This window comes from Arachis ipaensis, chromosome B4 (assembly GCF_059453495.1).
Source record: "Arachis ipaensis isolate K30076 ecotype BB chromosome B4, ASM5945349v1, whole genome shotgun sequence".
Lineage (NCBI taxonomy): Eukaryota > Viridiplantae > Streptophyta > Magnoliopsida > Fabales > Fabaceae > Arachis > Arachis ipaensis.
The window spans coordinates 144,508,057-144,522,143 of NC_142439.1; the positions used below are offsets into that span (position 1 = coordinate 144,508,057).

A 14,087-nucleotide genomic window follows, 5' to 3' on the forward strand; every position below is an offset into this window, starting at 1 on the left:
TCCGAAGACCCGGACCGGACCCGATGACTTCGCGGCTAATTTGGCCCGACTTTGTTATAGTCCGATCAGACCCGAGATTTCAATAGATGACTCCGATTATTTATTAAATCGGGTACGGGCCAAGTCTCGGGTCACCCGGTCCCGGCCCGTTGGACCCGTGTAGTTGTTTGCTATTTAATATTTTGTTGTTATTGGTTGGTATGACACTATAAATTATTATTATTATGTTAATCTTGTGTTGGTTGTTAACTTTGTTTTAATTGTCTTTTGAACTTTGAATATTTAATGTGTAATTGATATAATTATTATTATGAAACTTTAAATTATTATTATTAGATTCTAAATTATTATTATGCGAATGTTGCATTGTTATGGAATAATTATTTTTCAAAATTTAGAGGTTCAAAAGATGTAGAATCTAATTTTTAGTGATGTGATAAAGTTGATCAAGATCCGGGCTTCACCCGGTCTAGACCCAGCTTAAGTGTGACCCGAAAGTAACACGATTTTATCGAGTTTAGGATCGGGTAAGAGTCTCATAAATAGACCCGGTCATTATTTAGAGTCGAGTTCGGATCACGGCGAACCCGGCTTCACCCGACCCCATATGCACCCGTAATTTAATGTTAAACTTTAATTAGATAAATGAAAATAAGTTACGTCAGACTTTATTTTTAATAGGTCAGATGTATCATATATAGTTAATTGATTTGAGTTTAACGTATAAGTTGTTATAGATTTTTGTTTAAATATTAAATTTGACCTATTATTTAGTCTAATCTAACTTAAAGACTGTTAAAAAATTTAATAATTTTTTTATAAAAATAAAAAATTTAAGAATATTATTTAAAAAATTATTTTTTAAATAAAATTTAATTATGTATAATATACTAAATTTAATATTTATAAAAAATTTTAAATTTTTAAAATATTTAAAATATATAAAAATATTTATAATAAAATTAATAAATTTAAAATATTTAATAATTTTATTATTAATAAAATGTTATTTAGTAAATTTGAGTCTTATCTATTAATATATTAAAATTTTTATAATAATCTAAATTTAGATCTATTTTATAATAGATCAAGCCAAATATAAGTCAATAGACAAACTTCTCACAGACCATTTAGCCTATTTCCACCCGTAACATTAATTTAGTGATCAAACAACATCGTTTTTTAATTAATGCCCACACGAATCCATGTTTACCGCTGACATATGTACCTGGTATTCAGATACAGTAAATAAAAGTATTGATTAAAAGAAAATTTCAGTGATGTTACATGTCCACATGTTTTATAATTAAGTTCATTCAAATTGATACAAATCCATTAGAAAAATGTGTGCAACACACGTCTCTTCTTTTTTTTCTTTTTTTTTTTTTGTATTTTTTCAATATACAAATTTTATTAGAGAATACAAAAATTTATTGATATAATATATAAATTTTTATATATAATACAAAAAAATTTGTGTATAGTATATAACTTATTAATATAACATAAAATTTTTTATACATAACTCACAAATTTTTTGTACAGATATATTTTGTTAGTTGAATGATTTAATATTTTAGATATATAATTTTACAAAAATTTATATATTATGTGTATTTTATTAATTTAGTGTCAATATTTTAAATATATAATTTTTTAAAAATTTGTGTATTATGTACTAAAATTTGTATGATATACATCAAAATTTCTGTATTTAATAATTTTGCTGATAACATATAGGAAAAAACAAGAAGACATGACAATATTTTATTATTTTTTATACTTAAGATTTTATTTTTTTTAAAAATAATAAAATTAATAAAATCTTTTTACTTTTTCTTTATAAAATCTTAAAATAAAAACATAAAACTAAATACATCCTAAAATTTTAACACAAAATATATTGAACGTATAATAATTATTTATTTACTTTTAAAATTCAGAAAAGAGTCTTAATAAAGACCACTAAGTAAATAGATTAAATATAAAATTAGTTATATATCTTTATTATTGAATAATGTTTAGAAGTATATATATATATATATAGTGTGTATATATTCACTGTATTTAAATTTTATCTTTAAACGATCATTTTCTGAACCTTAAACATATATGAATGATCTAAATAGCCAATTCGTTGGAATTTTTTCTCGAAAAGATTACTCATTAAACTAAGTAGTAGCGGCATTACTTAATCTAGCACAAAAATAAAATGATCAAATAGGAGAAGGAGGCGCAAAAGTTAATTATATTATAATCTATAGTTTTGTTGGGTAAATGCTTTGAAAGGAGAAGACATTATGTTTACAACAAACAACATTCTTTTTCTTTCTTGTTGGACATCCACTATAAATATGGAGCCCAGCAAATTAAAGTAGAAAAATAATGATGAAATGACAAACTTCATGAATTTGGGGGCATAATATTAATTAACAAGCTAATTTGACGTTTCCCTAAATATTATCTACTAAGTGATTTAGTTTTCTTTTATAATTAAAAAGTGTTTAGCAGTGTAGTTACTTAGATGTAGATATAGACTTTCAATTGTTAATTAGAATCTTTGACGATTAAATTAGTCTAATTCCAATAGATAGAATAAAATAAGATGTATTTTATGTAGATGTTTCATCTAATATTTATAATGTATTCTTGATTTTCTAAAAAAGATCTTTATTAAATCTGACCTGATCAATTTTGATGGAATAATTTATTCAATTTGAGTATCTTACGGTAGTTTAGGTAGCGTTTGTTTTGAAGTATTGAAATAGAGATTGAAAGACTGAGATTCAATATTATATTTGTTGGTTCAGAGACTGATACTAAAATTTTTGTCTCTGTCCTTAAAATTTCAGTATTTCAGTATCTCCAAAAAGTAGGGATACAGAAGATTAAAATTTTTAGAAATGGAGACTGAAACTTTAATAACATTTTATATCTAAAATATCCTCATTTTAATTAATTAATTCTAATTTTACTCTTTGTACAAATTAAATTAGAGTTTCATTCTTGTTTCAATTTTTGTTTCCCACCTTGCACCAAACAGAATATTGAGATTTATTTCAATCTTTGTCTCTTAATCTCTGTCTTTCAGTCTCAATCTTTCTGTCTTTATCTCTCCACCAAATACTACCTTAATATTTTCAAAAAAATAAATCTGGACTGAAAAAATACTTGAAATCCATTTAGATATTAGACTATAACAAAATGTATTTAGAGAAATTAAATATTGACTAATTATCTTAGTCATTTGCTTAAGTAACTGTTAAAAAGTATTAGAAACTTGAATTGTGCTTTTTGTATATAGTAATTTATTAGTCAGTAATAAATTTTTAAATAAAATTTCAATTCACAATAAATTAGAGAAGCAAACATTAAAAAAATGGCATATTTAAAAAAAAAATGGATGAAACCAAAAGTCAGAAACAAACTTTTAAGACAACTTTAGAATTATGCACATTTTTCAAATCATATCTAATCTAAAACATGAAATGATGATAATTGACAAATTAATGAAGATAAGAAGAGGAAGGGTAAAATCAGTTGAAAAACATCAAATGATGACTTGGTGACGCGGTTGAAAAGATACACACAACTACTTGTTCATATATAGTTATAATTAATAATAATCAACTAGTTCATGAACCTGGATGCTTTTTTGTAATGCTTCTATATATATAAATACCACTAATTTTTTAAAAGCTAGCCATCTTGAAGCAATTTTAATCTGACAGGTGCCAAAATTTTGTTCCCTAATGCTTGATCTTTCTGTATAACTACGTAGGGATCAGACAAAGAAAAAGGAACACCGTGCATTATTATTCTTTTCACTACTCTTTTAATTATATGGATTTGACTATGGCAATGCAAAACGGATCTTTTTTAATTTCTTCATGCTTTCATCAATTATATGTATATTATTTAAATAATTGAAACATTATATATTAATAGTTAATAGTCAAGCTAAGTAGTATTTGATATCCAAAAATGTTTAATAACAAAAAAAATTAAAATAACCAGAATTTATTTTATTTAATATTTATTAATTATTATAATAATAATAATTAATAAAGATTAAATAAGACAATTTTTTTTTTGTTTTTCTAATATTACTATTAATATCTATCTTTAGTAAGAAGGTTGTGGACTCGGTCAACAAGGTGTTTACTTTGACCTTGTGAATTTCTTTATTTCAAGGTCCAAACGTTAAGTATTTTGTAGCTTCTCATTCTACAGCTTATAAGAATAGTTTGAGTTTAATTTCTACTAAGAAGATATCTTTAAAGAGCTTGCAAAATGAAGATAGTTAGTTTATTATAATAAGTTTGGGCATCTATCCAAGAAGATTAGTAATATCCAGCTGATCTAAAATAAATTTAAATGGACTTAGAATCAAGTTAAATTATTATGACACTTAATAATAGCAAAATAAATACTAAATAATTAACAAGACTTACATTTTGACAAAGAATTATATTTTTTGACTTAATAGTAAAAGTTCAATAAAAATTTTGTTTTGAGCAATCAAATAAAGATATATTTTTCTAATCACGTTGGGTAAGGGCTGTCAAACGGACTAGTCTAACCTATTTATACTCGACTCGTTAAGTCTGTGGGTTAAATGAGTTGGACCGTTTAAACCCGCTTCATTTGCGGGCCATAATTTTTTAACTCGAACTGTTTATGGTCAGTTCGATGGATTAAATAGACCAGTCCGTTTATCTTTTTATTTTATTTTTTGAAAAATATTTTGATAAAAAATATCACTTTTAGGTCAAAAATCTTTTAAAAATAAGTTTTTTTTTAGTTGATGGGTCGGATTTTCGTGTCGAATAGGAAGAAATATCGGCTAAAAGTACTTTTTTTTAAATAATATAAAAAAATTATAAACGGCCACCCATTTAGTCCGTGGACTAGTCCGTTTAACCCGAAATTTAAATGGGCTTAATTTTAGAGGCAAAGCCCGCCCATTTAAATGGGTAAATGGGCTGGCCCGATGGGTTTGATCCATTTTGACGGCCCTATTTGGGTTGATCTAGTAGTTAGCTCACTAATCTGTTTAACCAAGTGTCGAAGAGTTCGAATCCTGCATTGTGCATGCAGCAATCCATTAGCTAGCGCTAAATCCTTAAATGAAATTCTGATCTACAATAAATTAATCCTTGACCTATCGAATTAAAAGATACTTTGAAAAACCAAAAAAATATATTTTTCTAGTATACTCTCAACTTTGACATTCATTTTTTCCCTACTTTTTTAAGACTCATGTAACTCTTCTCTGCTTTGAGGGTTAATCATTTTATGTGATGGAGTCCTTTAACTAATAAAATGATAATGCGTCGGTTTAGGCCTTACAAAAAAAAAAATGTTTGAGATCTCACATGCATGGAAAAGGATGAGAAGAAAGTTAATATGTAATTTCTAATAAAATAATTACTTCACGACGCTTAAAATTAGAAGTATTGGCTTTGTTATGCTTGAAAGATTCTAATTAACTTTTGATGTTTTCATTGACAGAAGCAATGTTTCCATCAAAATTATTTCGCACTAGGTGAAAATTTTGCAAAAGTTCTTCACGAGAGTGAAAACTGTTAGTATTCACTTAACTTTTTTAGCTTTTTGAGAGGGAAAAAAATAATAATAAGGCTTTGATTTTTCAGCTATTAGTGAAAAGAGTAGATTGTCATTGTCAACATAATACTTAAACAAGAATAATATAAAAAAATCAATTTTAATCACTACAACAATATAGACTATTTTATAGACTATTTTTTAGGATTATTATGTGTCAAAAAATTAAAATTCGCCAAAAAAATAAATTTTGACACTATTTTAACTATGAAAATATGTTAATAAAAGTTCTGTCAAAAATAATATTTTTAACATATAAGTAATTGTAAAAAAAAGTTTAAATTTTATTTTGATAAATATTGACCGTCAAAAATAATTTATTAGAAAAATTTGAGAATATATTTTTTGTGATATTTATTAACCGTAAAAAATACTATTTTGATATTTATTGATCATAAAAAACTCTCAACAAAAATTTTTAACAAAGAATGAGATGAGATCTTGAAACTAAAGAATAAACTGAGATTTTGAAGATGAAGAATGAGTAGTATAATTCTAAACTGAGAGTAGTGTGATGCCAAAATTGACGGAGCTCAACGAAGAAAAGAAATAATAGAGTAAGTTGAAAACAAATGAGTGTCAAAATTGAAGAGTAATTTTCTACAATCAAATTATTCATAAAAAAAATATAAAAAATTTGACATTTGTGATATTTATCAAAAATATATATTAATTTTTAAATTTAACTATGTTAAAAAAATCATGTTAAAATAGTTTTTTTTTTGTAGTAAATTAAACAACAAAGTTAATGAGTAGATTTTTTTTTTATTATTATTATTATTATTATTATTATTATTATTATGACCCAAGGCAGAATTGAACATTATTTGCCATATGTTGTAATCCGATAACTTCATATAATTTGGAAAAAAATAACAGGTAAACATAGGTTGGTCACGTTATTGTTATTATTATATAATAAAGCAATAAATTAGAGGCCGGCAGCATTTTTTGTTGATATAATTTTTATGTTGGCATTGCAATTGGCGGTGTAATAAGATATATTTTGTATAATACTGTTTGTTTTAGGTATATTAAACGGTTTAATTTGTTGCTTATTGAATGGAAATATTTGAAAGTAACACTATGATCATTGCATAACCTATATCAACAAACTTACGTAATTGTTATTCAACTTTCCACTTATAATTTCACATCAATACTTGGTGATTTCAATTTTCAAATAACGCTTAAATAAATTTTAAAAATTATGTACTATATAATGCAAACTATTAGAAACTAAATTGGTCTAACTTAAAATGTACCAATTAATTCTTACTTTTGTACGCTCCCTCATATTTAAGATTGGATAAGTAATTAGAGCGTAAAACTTAACTACAACTTAAACTTATATATAATATAAGGATGATCTAATAATAATAATCTTTTAATTTTGTTATAATATTATATTAGAAATTAAGTAGACTTAATTCATATAAAAGTTAGATTGAAAAGTAATAAAAATTGTCAGACACTTTTTATATAAACTTTAACTAAAATGACATAATTTTAATCAATTAAGATTATTTAAAAAAAAAAAAAAAACTTAAAGAGATTAGTTGAGTAGAAAAAACAGTTTTTCCTTTAATCAATTGTTGAGAATTAAATTCTCATCACCTTAGATATCAAAAAATTACAAATGGTGTAAAAAAAAAAAAAAAGAAATAAAGGTCTATAGAGATATAATAATAAAGATGGTCTAAGTAAATAGACTAACTAATAAGGCGAATCATATAATTTTTTGATCAATCCAAATCATATAAACAGCTAGTTGCAAGAAGAAGCAACTTTGGTCGTATATAAAATTAAAAATCGCTATTAAATGATTTCTTTGCCTCCAACAATTTATGGTGTATATATCATAATTCACAAGACATCAGGTCAAACTTGGATGCAGTCCTGGCGTCAGCAATGCATGAAAGTAGGGGTGTAAGCTACCGAACAGGACCGAAAATTATCGCAGAACCGAACTAAATTTTACAGCAACCGATTAAAAAACCGAAAAAATCATTATTTTTTTTTCGAACTAAACCGATCGGTTCGGTTCGATTTTCGGTTGCCTTTGCTGAAACCGAATCGAACTGGACCGAACCGAAGAGTGAGGGTTTAGTAGTGTGTGTTTTTACTAAGTTGCACTTTAACCTAGGTATAAAAGGGCCACTCAGCTACAACCCTAGCTTTCTTCTTCTCCTTTTACGCGAACCCTAAACCCAGTCACCCACAAAACACTTCTCTCTCCCATTCTTCCACGGTTCCACCTCCGACCTCCATGCTTGAGAGAAGGAGAGGCTGAGGGAGCCAGAGAGTGCTGTCCACCGTCAAGGAAGTCGTCAATCGTCGCTCGAAGTCATTCATTCATCGCCGTCGCAGGGTCGCCATTGCAGGGTCGCCGTCGCAACAAAGCCAAAGCCGAGCAGCACTCCAACCAGTCCGTTGCCGAGTAGCAAACCATTCGTCGAGCAGCAGTCCGTCACCGAGCAGCAATCCAGCCGCCGAGCAAGACTCCAGTGGCCGAACAACCAGTCCCTCTCCTGCAAAAACCCAAAAAGCAACAGAACGATGTCTTCTTCGGAGGTTAGATTTTGTGCTTGATTATAATTTTTTTTACAGTAATTAATGTATATATTGTCAACAAAATCCTAGTCTGCAATATTTTTAGTGATATTTGTACTTGATTTAGTGGGATTTTTAGTGATATTTGTACTTGATTTAACCTGAATAATTGTTTTTAGTGTCTTTTTGAATATATATGTGTAGCTGTCTCTGATTGTTTGTGGTCATTCAAATTCTGTTGATTGGCTTTAAAAAATGAATTACTTATGGTTCTGTTTATGAGCTGCTTATGAGCTGCTTTGGTTTTGTTTATGAGCTGTGTATCAGCTGCTTATGTCTTAGTAGATTTGTGTTGAATTATCTCAAAATAATGTATGGCAGTTAGTGAGTATTAAATGATGCAAATAAACTAGCTAGTTGTACTGTTATGTGAGTTTCTGATTGTATGTTGAGAAACAAAAGTTTTGGTGCAAGGTGTTGAAGTTGTTATCCAATGCTTGTTGGAAGAATACAATCCATTGTTAGATCATGTTGTTTTTAAATCCAATGATGCTTGTTTGGTGGATTGAGCAAAAAGCGAAAGAAGATAACTATTAGAGCTTTTGATCATTTTTTATTCAAACAATTGAATAATGCATACACATCTGCACAAACAATAGTATTAAAAGATAGTAGTTGTTTTAACTTCAATTAATTAAGCTCATCCATTAAATCATGTACAACATTATTTTGTGTTATTGATATTAAATGTCATTGCTATTCTTTCTTATTGTTGAGTGCATTCTTATGCGTTTAAGTCATCAATTCATTATTGTTGCTCAACAGTGGAAGATTTTAGTGTGGGCAACTTTATAAGCAACAGTGCTGCATTATAACACAATATACATATATGAATGATCACAGAGAAAAATGAAGAGAGAATTAAAATTGTCCACTAACAATGGTTGAATTTGAAATTTTATAGTGTAATGTACTTGTATCCATGCTTTAAAGGATTTATATACTAGCTATTGGTTTATTTTATATACAGATTGTCTGCACCTTTTCATAGTAGTTTAGTTTCATCTTTGTTGCTGGAAACAAAACTGTTGGTGCTGTTCATGAGTTAAAAATGTTAATTTTTTATTGTTCTGTTTATATATACGCAGCCAACAAGCAATGAGGTGCCCAATGAACGGATGCCTAAAGTTGGGGGTGAAAATGTTGATTCAACTAATGTGGGCACAACTCCGGGAGCAACTCCTACAAATCCAGCTCCAAGCACTGTGGACACTGATGAAGAGGATGGCAAGGATGAAGCCAATGAAGGTAACAGAAAACCTTCTAGACCTAGATCTTGGACTTGGGAACAATTACTGTTGATAATGCTAGTTCTAATGATACTGCAATATCTTATCTAAGAACTAGAATGGAGGATTAGAATTTACATCCTTTGAAAGGAGAGCATTTGCATGTTAGGTGTTGTGCACATATTCTTAATCTTGTTGTTAATGATGGATTGAAAGAGATGCATGAATTTATTAGCAAGATAAGAAATGCTATTAGATATGTGCGTGCTTCCCCTAGTCGCATGAATAGGTTCAAAAATTTCATTAAGGAAGCTAGAATACAAGACAAGTGTACTGTTCAACTCGATGTTTCCACTAGATGGAACTCTACATACACCATGCTTGAAAGTGGTTTAAAATTTCAAAAGGCGTTCAAGAGGCTAGGGGAGAGAGATACAGAATATGCTCTAATGCAAGGTGGTATTCCGAGGAATATTGATTGGGACAATGCAAAATACTTTATGGAATTCTTGAAAATTTTTCATGATGTTACAAAGAGTGTGTCTGGTAGTTTGTTTGTGACTTCTCAATATTTTCATGAGTTTTGTAAGATTTTGCGAGTGCTCAAGGCTTCTTGTGGTAGTCGAGATCCATTACTTGGGAGTATGGCTGAGAGGATGAACCTTAAGTATGACAAGTACTGGGGTAACATAAAAAATATCAATATGATGATTTTTGTTGCTGTGGTCCTTGATCCTAGATACAAGTTGAAGTTTGTGAACTTTAGCTTTGAAAAGCTATATGATAAGGATGATGCTAATTTTTTGGGTGAAAAGTGAAAGAGACCTTCTCCAAGATGTTTGAATGCTATGTGAGTGCAAATAATGGGGGTAGATCTTTTACTTCAGCAACAATGGATGGTGCATCAGATGTGGGAGTACCTGATGGCAACATGGCTGGTAATTTTTTCAAGGAGGTGCATTTTCATGAGATCATCAACAAGAATGAGGTGGATTTGTATTTGACGGATGGTTTAGAGAAGTCTCGTTATCAAAATACTTTTGACATATTGAATTAGTGGAAGGTAAATTCTAGCAAGTATCCTATCTTATCCCAAATAGCTAGAGATGTCTTAGCAATGCCGGTCTCGACTGTTGCTTCAGAATCAGCTTTTAGCACTGGTGGAAGAGTGCTTAACAACTATAGGAGTTCTTTAACTCCAAAGACAGTTGAGGCATTGATATGCACACAAAATTGGCTTCATGCTTCTCCAATGACAACTGATTTTGAGGAGCTTATTGAAGAGTTTGAGAAACTTGAATTAGGTATGCAAAAAAGAAATTTGTAGTTCCTTTCATGGTTTATGTTTATAATTTATAATCTATATTATGTTTATTTGTGTAGAAATTGCACCAACCGGAGAAGATGAGGATGAGTCTGGTGTGGATTCAGATTAAGCATGGTGGCTGTTTGGTTTTTATTTGTTTTAAAGTGAATGTTTCGGTTTAAAGTATGTTTATTTTTGTTGTTTTGCTAGACATTTTTAGTTGTCTTTGTTTTATGTTTAATTAAGTTGAATTTGTATTGGATTTGGATGTGATATACTCTTGTTATTCTAGTTTATTGAAGGTTTTAAACTTCATTTTATGGCATTTTAAATTCTGATTATTAAGTGTAAAAAAATCGAAAAAATCGACCGAATCAAACCGCTGTTGGTTCGGTTCGGTTGTTCAAACAGTAACCAACCGAATGGTTGGTCTCATTGTAGAACTGATCAGGTCGGTTCGATTGGTTTTTGGTCCAAAATTGAACCGAACCGAGCCGATTACACCCCTACATGAAAGCAACTTCCAACAAGTCTATTCATTTTTTAAATCTAATTAAAGATTATTAATTAAGTGTTTAGACTTTAAAGTCATAATAAAATGTATAAAAAGTATAAAAAGTATACTGAAATTAAATGAAATATAAAAAAATTAGGCTCAAATTACGAATACAAATTACAAATACAGAATACACACAAAATTACTAGAGAACATTTTTTTCTTCTGTTTCATTTATGTTAAGAGTAATAAAAAGTATATTACTAATAATTTTGAGTGTGCATTTAGTATTAACTTCAAAAATTTCTTAGTATGTTATGAACAGAGATAATATTCAATTTGGCATCTGAACTTGTACGCGAGTAGAGGTGGTAAATGGGGCCGAAATGCGCCGGATCGATCCGTATAACCCGTAAAAAAAAAACAGACTGGAGTGAAAATTTAAAACAGCCAAAATTTAAAAAGTTCTCCTAACCCGAACCGCTTAATCAGTGAATTTTGGCGGGCTTCAGCGGGCATGGCAGGCTTCCCCACCAGGCCCGACTTTTTTTTGTCAGGACTTTTTTTTTACAAATTTCTAAAATGTTATTTATCTACAAGAGGATGAAGATGATAGTTGAAGATGTTTTAAGTCATATTTTGGATTATGTTTTTATTTAATTGATTATAAACTTGAAGATGTTTAATTATATGTTTTGGACACTGTTTATTTTGCTTTGGACAATGTTGGTTTTATTATTTTGTTTCAAAAAACTTGGTTAATAATTATGTTTATTAGATATTTATAATTATAAAGAATTTAATGTTTGTGAATTTAAAAATTATAATTTTTTTTATGTCTTTAGAAATTATAAATTTATTAAAATGGTTGTGAAATTATATATATTGTTTAATATTTAATGGTTTATAAAAAAGAAAGGATTTGGCAGGCTTGGCCTGCCAGACCGCCGTTAGGCGGGGCAGGATAGGAATTTAGGACCGCCTCATTAGGCGAGGCGGGGCGGGCTTCCCTGTTTGCCACCCTTACACGCGAATTTTAATTTAGTTTTTGAAGTTTTAATTGTCTGTATTTAATCTTCAAACTTTGTAAATGTGACTCATGTTAATTTCTGAAATAATTTTTGATGCACAGTGTTAACGAAATGCTAATGTGGACAGTCAGATGTCACATTGGACTCTATAAAATGACGCTTTTTTGTTTTTGCATTCAAATAGCCCAAAAACAACTTTATAAGTAAGTGGTGTTTATTGGAATTTTCTCTCCCAAAACAAGTGATTCGACGTCATTTTTGGACTATTTGTTAGCTGTGACGAAAAAAGAGAGCCCAGTAACAGAACTGCTGATAACAGCAAGGAATTGCACACACACAAAAGCACGTGCATCAAAAAAGAGTTAGTTAGAACTGACTTGCCAGATCAGCAAAGTTTGTTAGAGGCAGATCAGTAGAATCTGTTATAAGAAGAGCCAATTAGCTCTTCTAGAAATCTCTATTAAAACCACTTTATATATTACAAACTCAGTATCACTTCAAGTGTAATCATCTAATGATCAGTCTGAAAAATCTCAACACACTTTCTAACTTTCTCTTCTCCTTCTTCTCCTTCTTTTACTTGCTTCGTATTTTTCTTCTCAAGAAATCTGATACCTCACATAGTATCAGAACTTACATCGATCCATGGATAATCCTGTGCAAATCCCACAAGCTCCAACGAGCTTATTCAGCCAAAATGCTTTTGCACCATTCTCAGCAATAAAGCTCAATGAAAACAACTACAAGGCGTCGAAGAAACAGGCATTAGCGTGCATCAAGGTTAATAAACTCCAAAATCATCTTGATCCAAGAAAGGTTCCAGCACAATTAAGCTCAGAATCAGACAGATGTAATGAAATTGAAACACAGCAATACATAGACTGGGAGGTCCGCGATCAATGCTTAGTAGCCTGGTTAATCGCATGAATGGAGCAAAATTTTGTGAATCGAGTAATTGAATACGATCGTGCATACCAGATCTGGCATATGCTAGATGATTACTTCGAAGCCAAAGTCAAAGCGAAAATCAAGAATCTGAAGACACAACTAAAAACCTTCAAGATGCAAGGATCAACCGTAACTGAATACATTGCAAAGTTCAATCAGTTGGCGGATTCTCTAAATGCTCTTGGAGCACCACTTACCAAGGAAGAATATATAGAACCTGCACTAGGAGGTCTCAGTGAGGAATATAGAGCATTCATTACAGTTACAACGGCAAGAATGGACCACATGTCAGAAAGTGAATTTGAGTCACAATTGCTCATAGAGGAAGAGCTAATTGATTGATTCAGAAAGACAGATCTAGGGCTGATTCATGCAAATGTTGCTCAAAGCAATGAGGGACAAGAAAAAGCTCAAGACCAAAACTATCATCACTACAACAGAGGTAGTTCATACAACAGGGGTTGTTTTCGAGGAATGCAAGGCAGAGGCTACTTTAGAGATTCTGGAAGATCAAGATGGTGGCAAGGCAGCAGACCTCAGTGCCAGCTGTGTGGAAAGGTAGGCCATATGGCTGTACAGTGTTACCACAGGTTCAATCAGGAATTCATGAACCCTCAAATGCAACCCTTGAACTCAGCTCAACCACCCTCCCTGGCATTCCACAATGCCTCAGGCAATCAGCAGCTCTATCAAGACTCGAAGGTGTAGCAGCCGCTTGCACAAGCAAATCCACAAGCATTCCTCACCCTACCATCAGCTTTTCCAGACACAGCGTGGTATCCAAACTCAGGAGCCTCGCATCACATCACCTTTGATCAAAGCAACCTTGCCACAGG

The 14,087-nt window shown here is 30.2% G+C and overlaps 1 protein-coding gene across 1 annotated transcript; it reads left to right on the forward strand.

Annotated features, from left to right (window-relative positions):
* The first annotated feature begins 9,359 nt into the window (after positions 1-9,359).
* LOC148569519 (zinc finger BED domain-containing protein RICESLEEPER 2-like) lies at positions 9,360-10,288 on the forward strand. The gene is made up of 2 exons (XM_088485103.1): positions 9,360-9,489; positions 9,687-10,288. The coding sequence occupies exons 1-2, from the start codon at positions 9,360-9,362 to the stop codon at positions 10,286-10,288; spliced, it is 732 nt and encodes a 243-aa protein (XP_088341229.1).
* Positions 10,289-14,087: the final 3,799 nt, after the last annotated feature.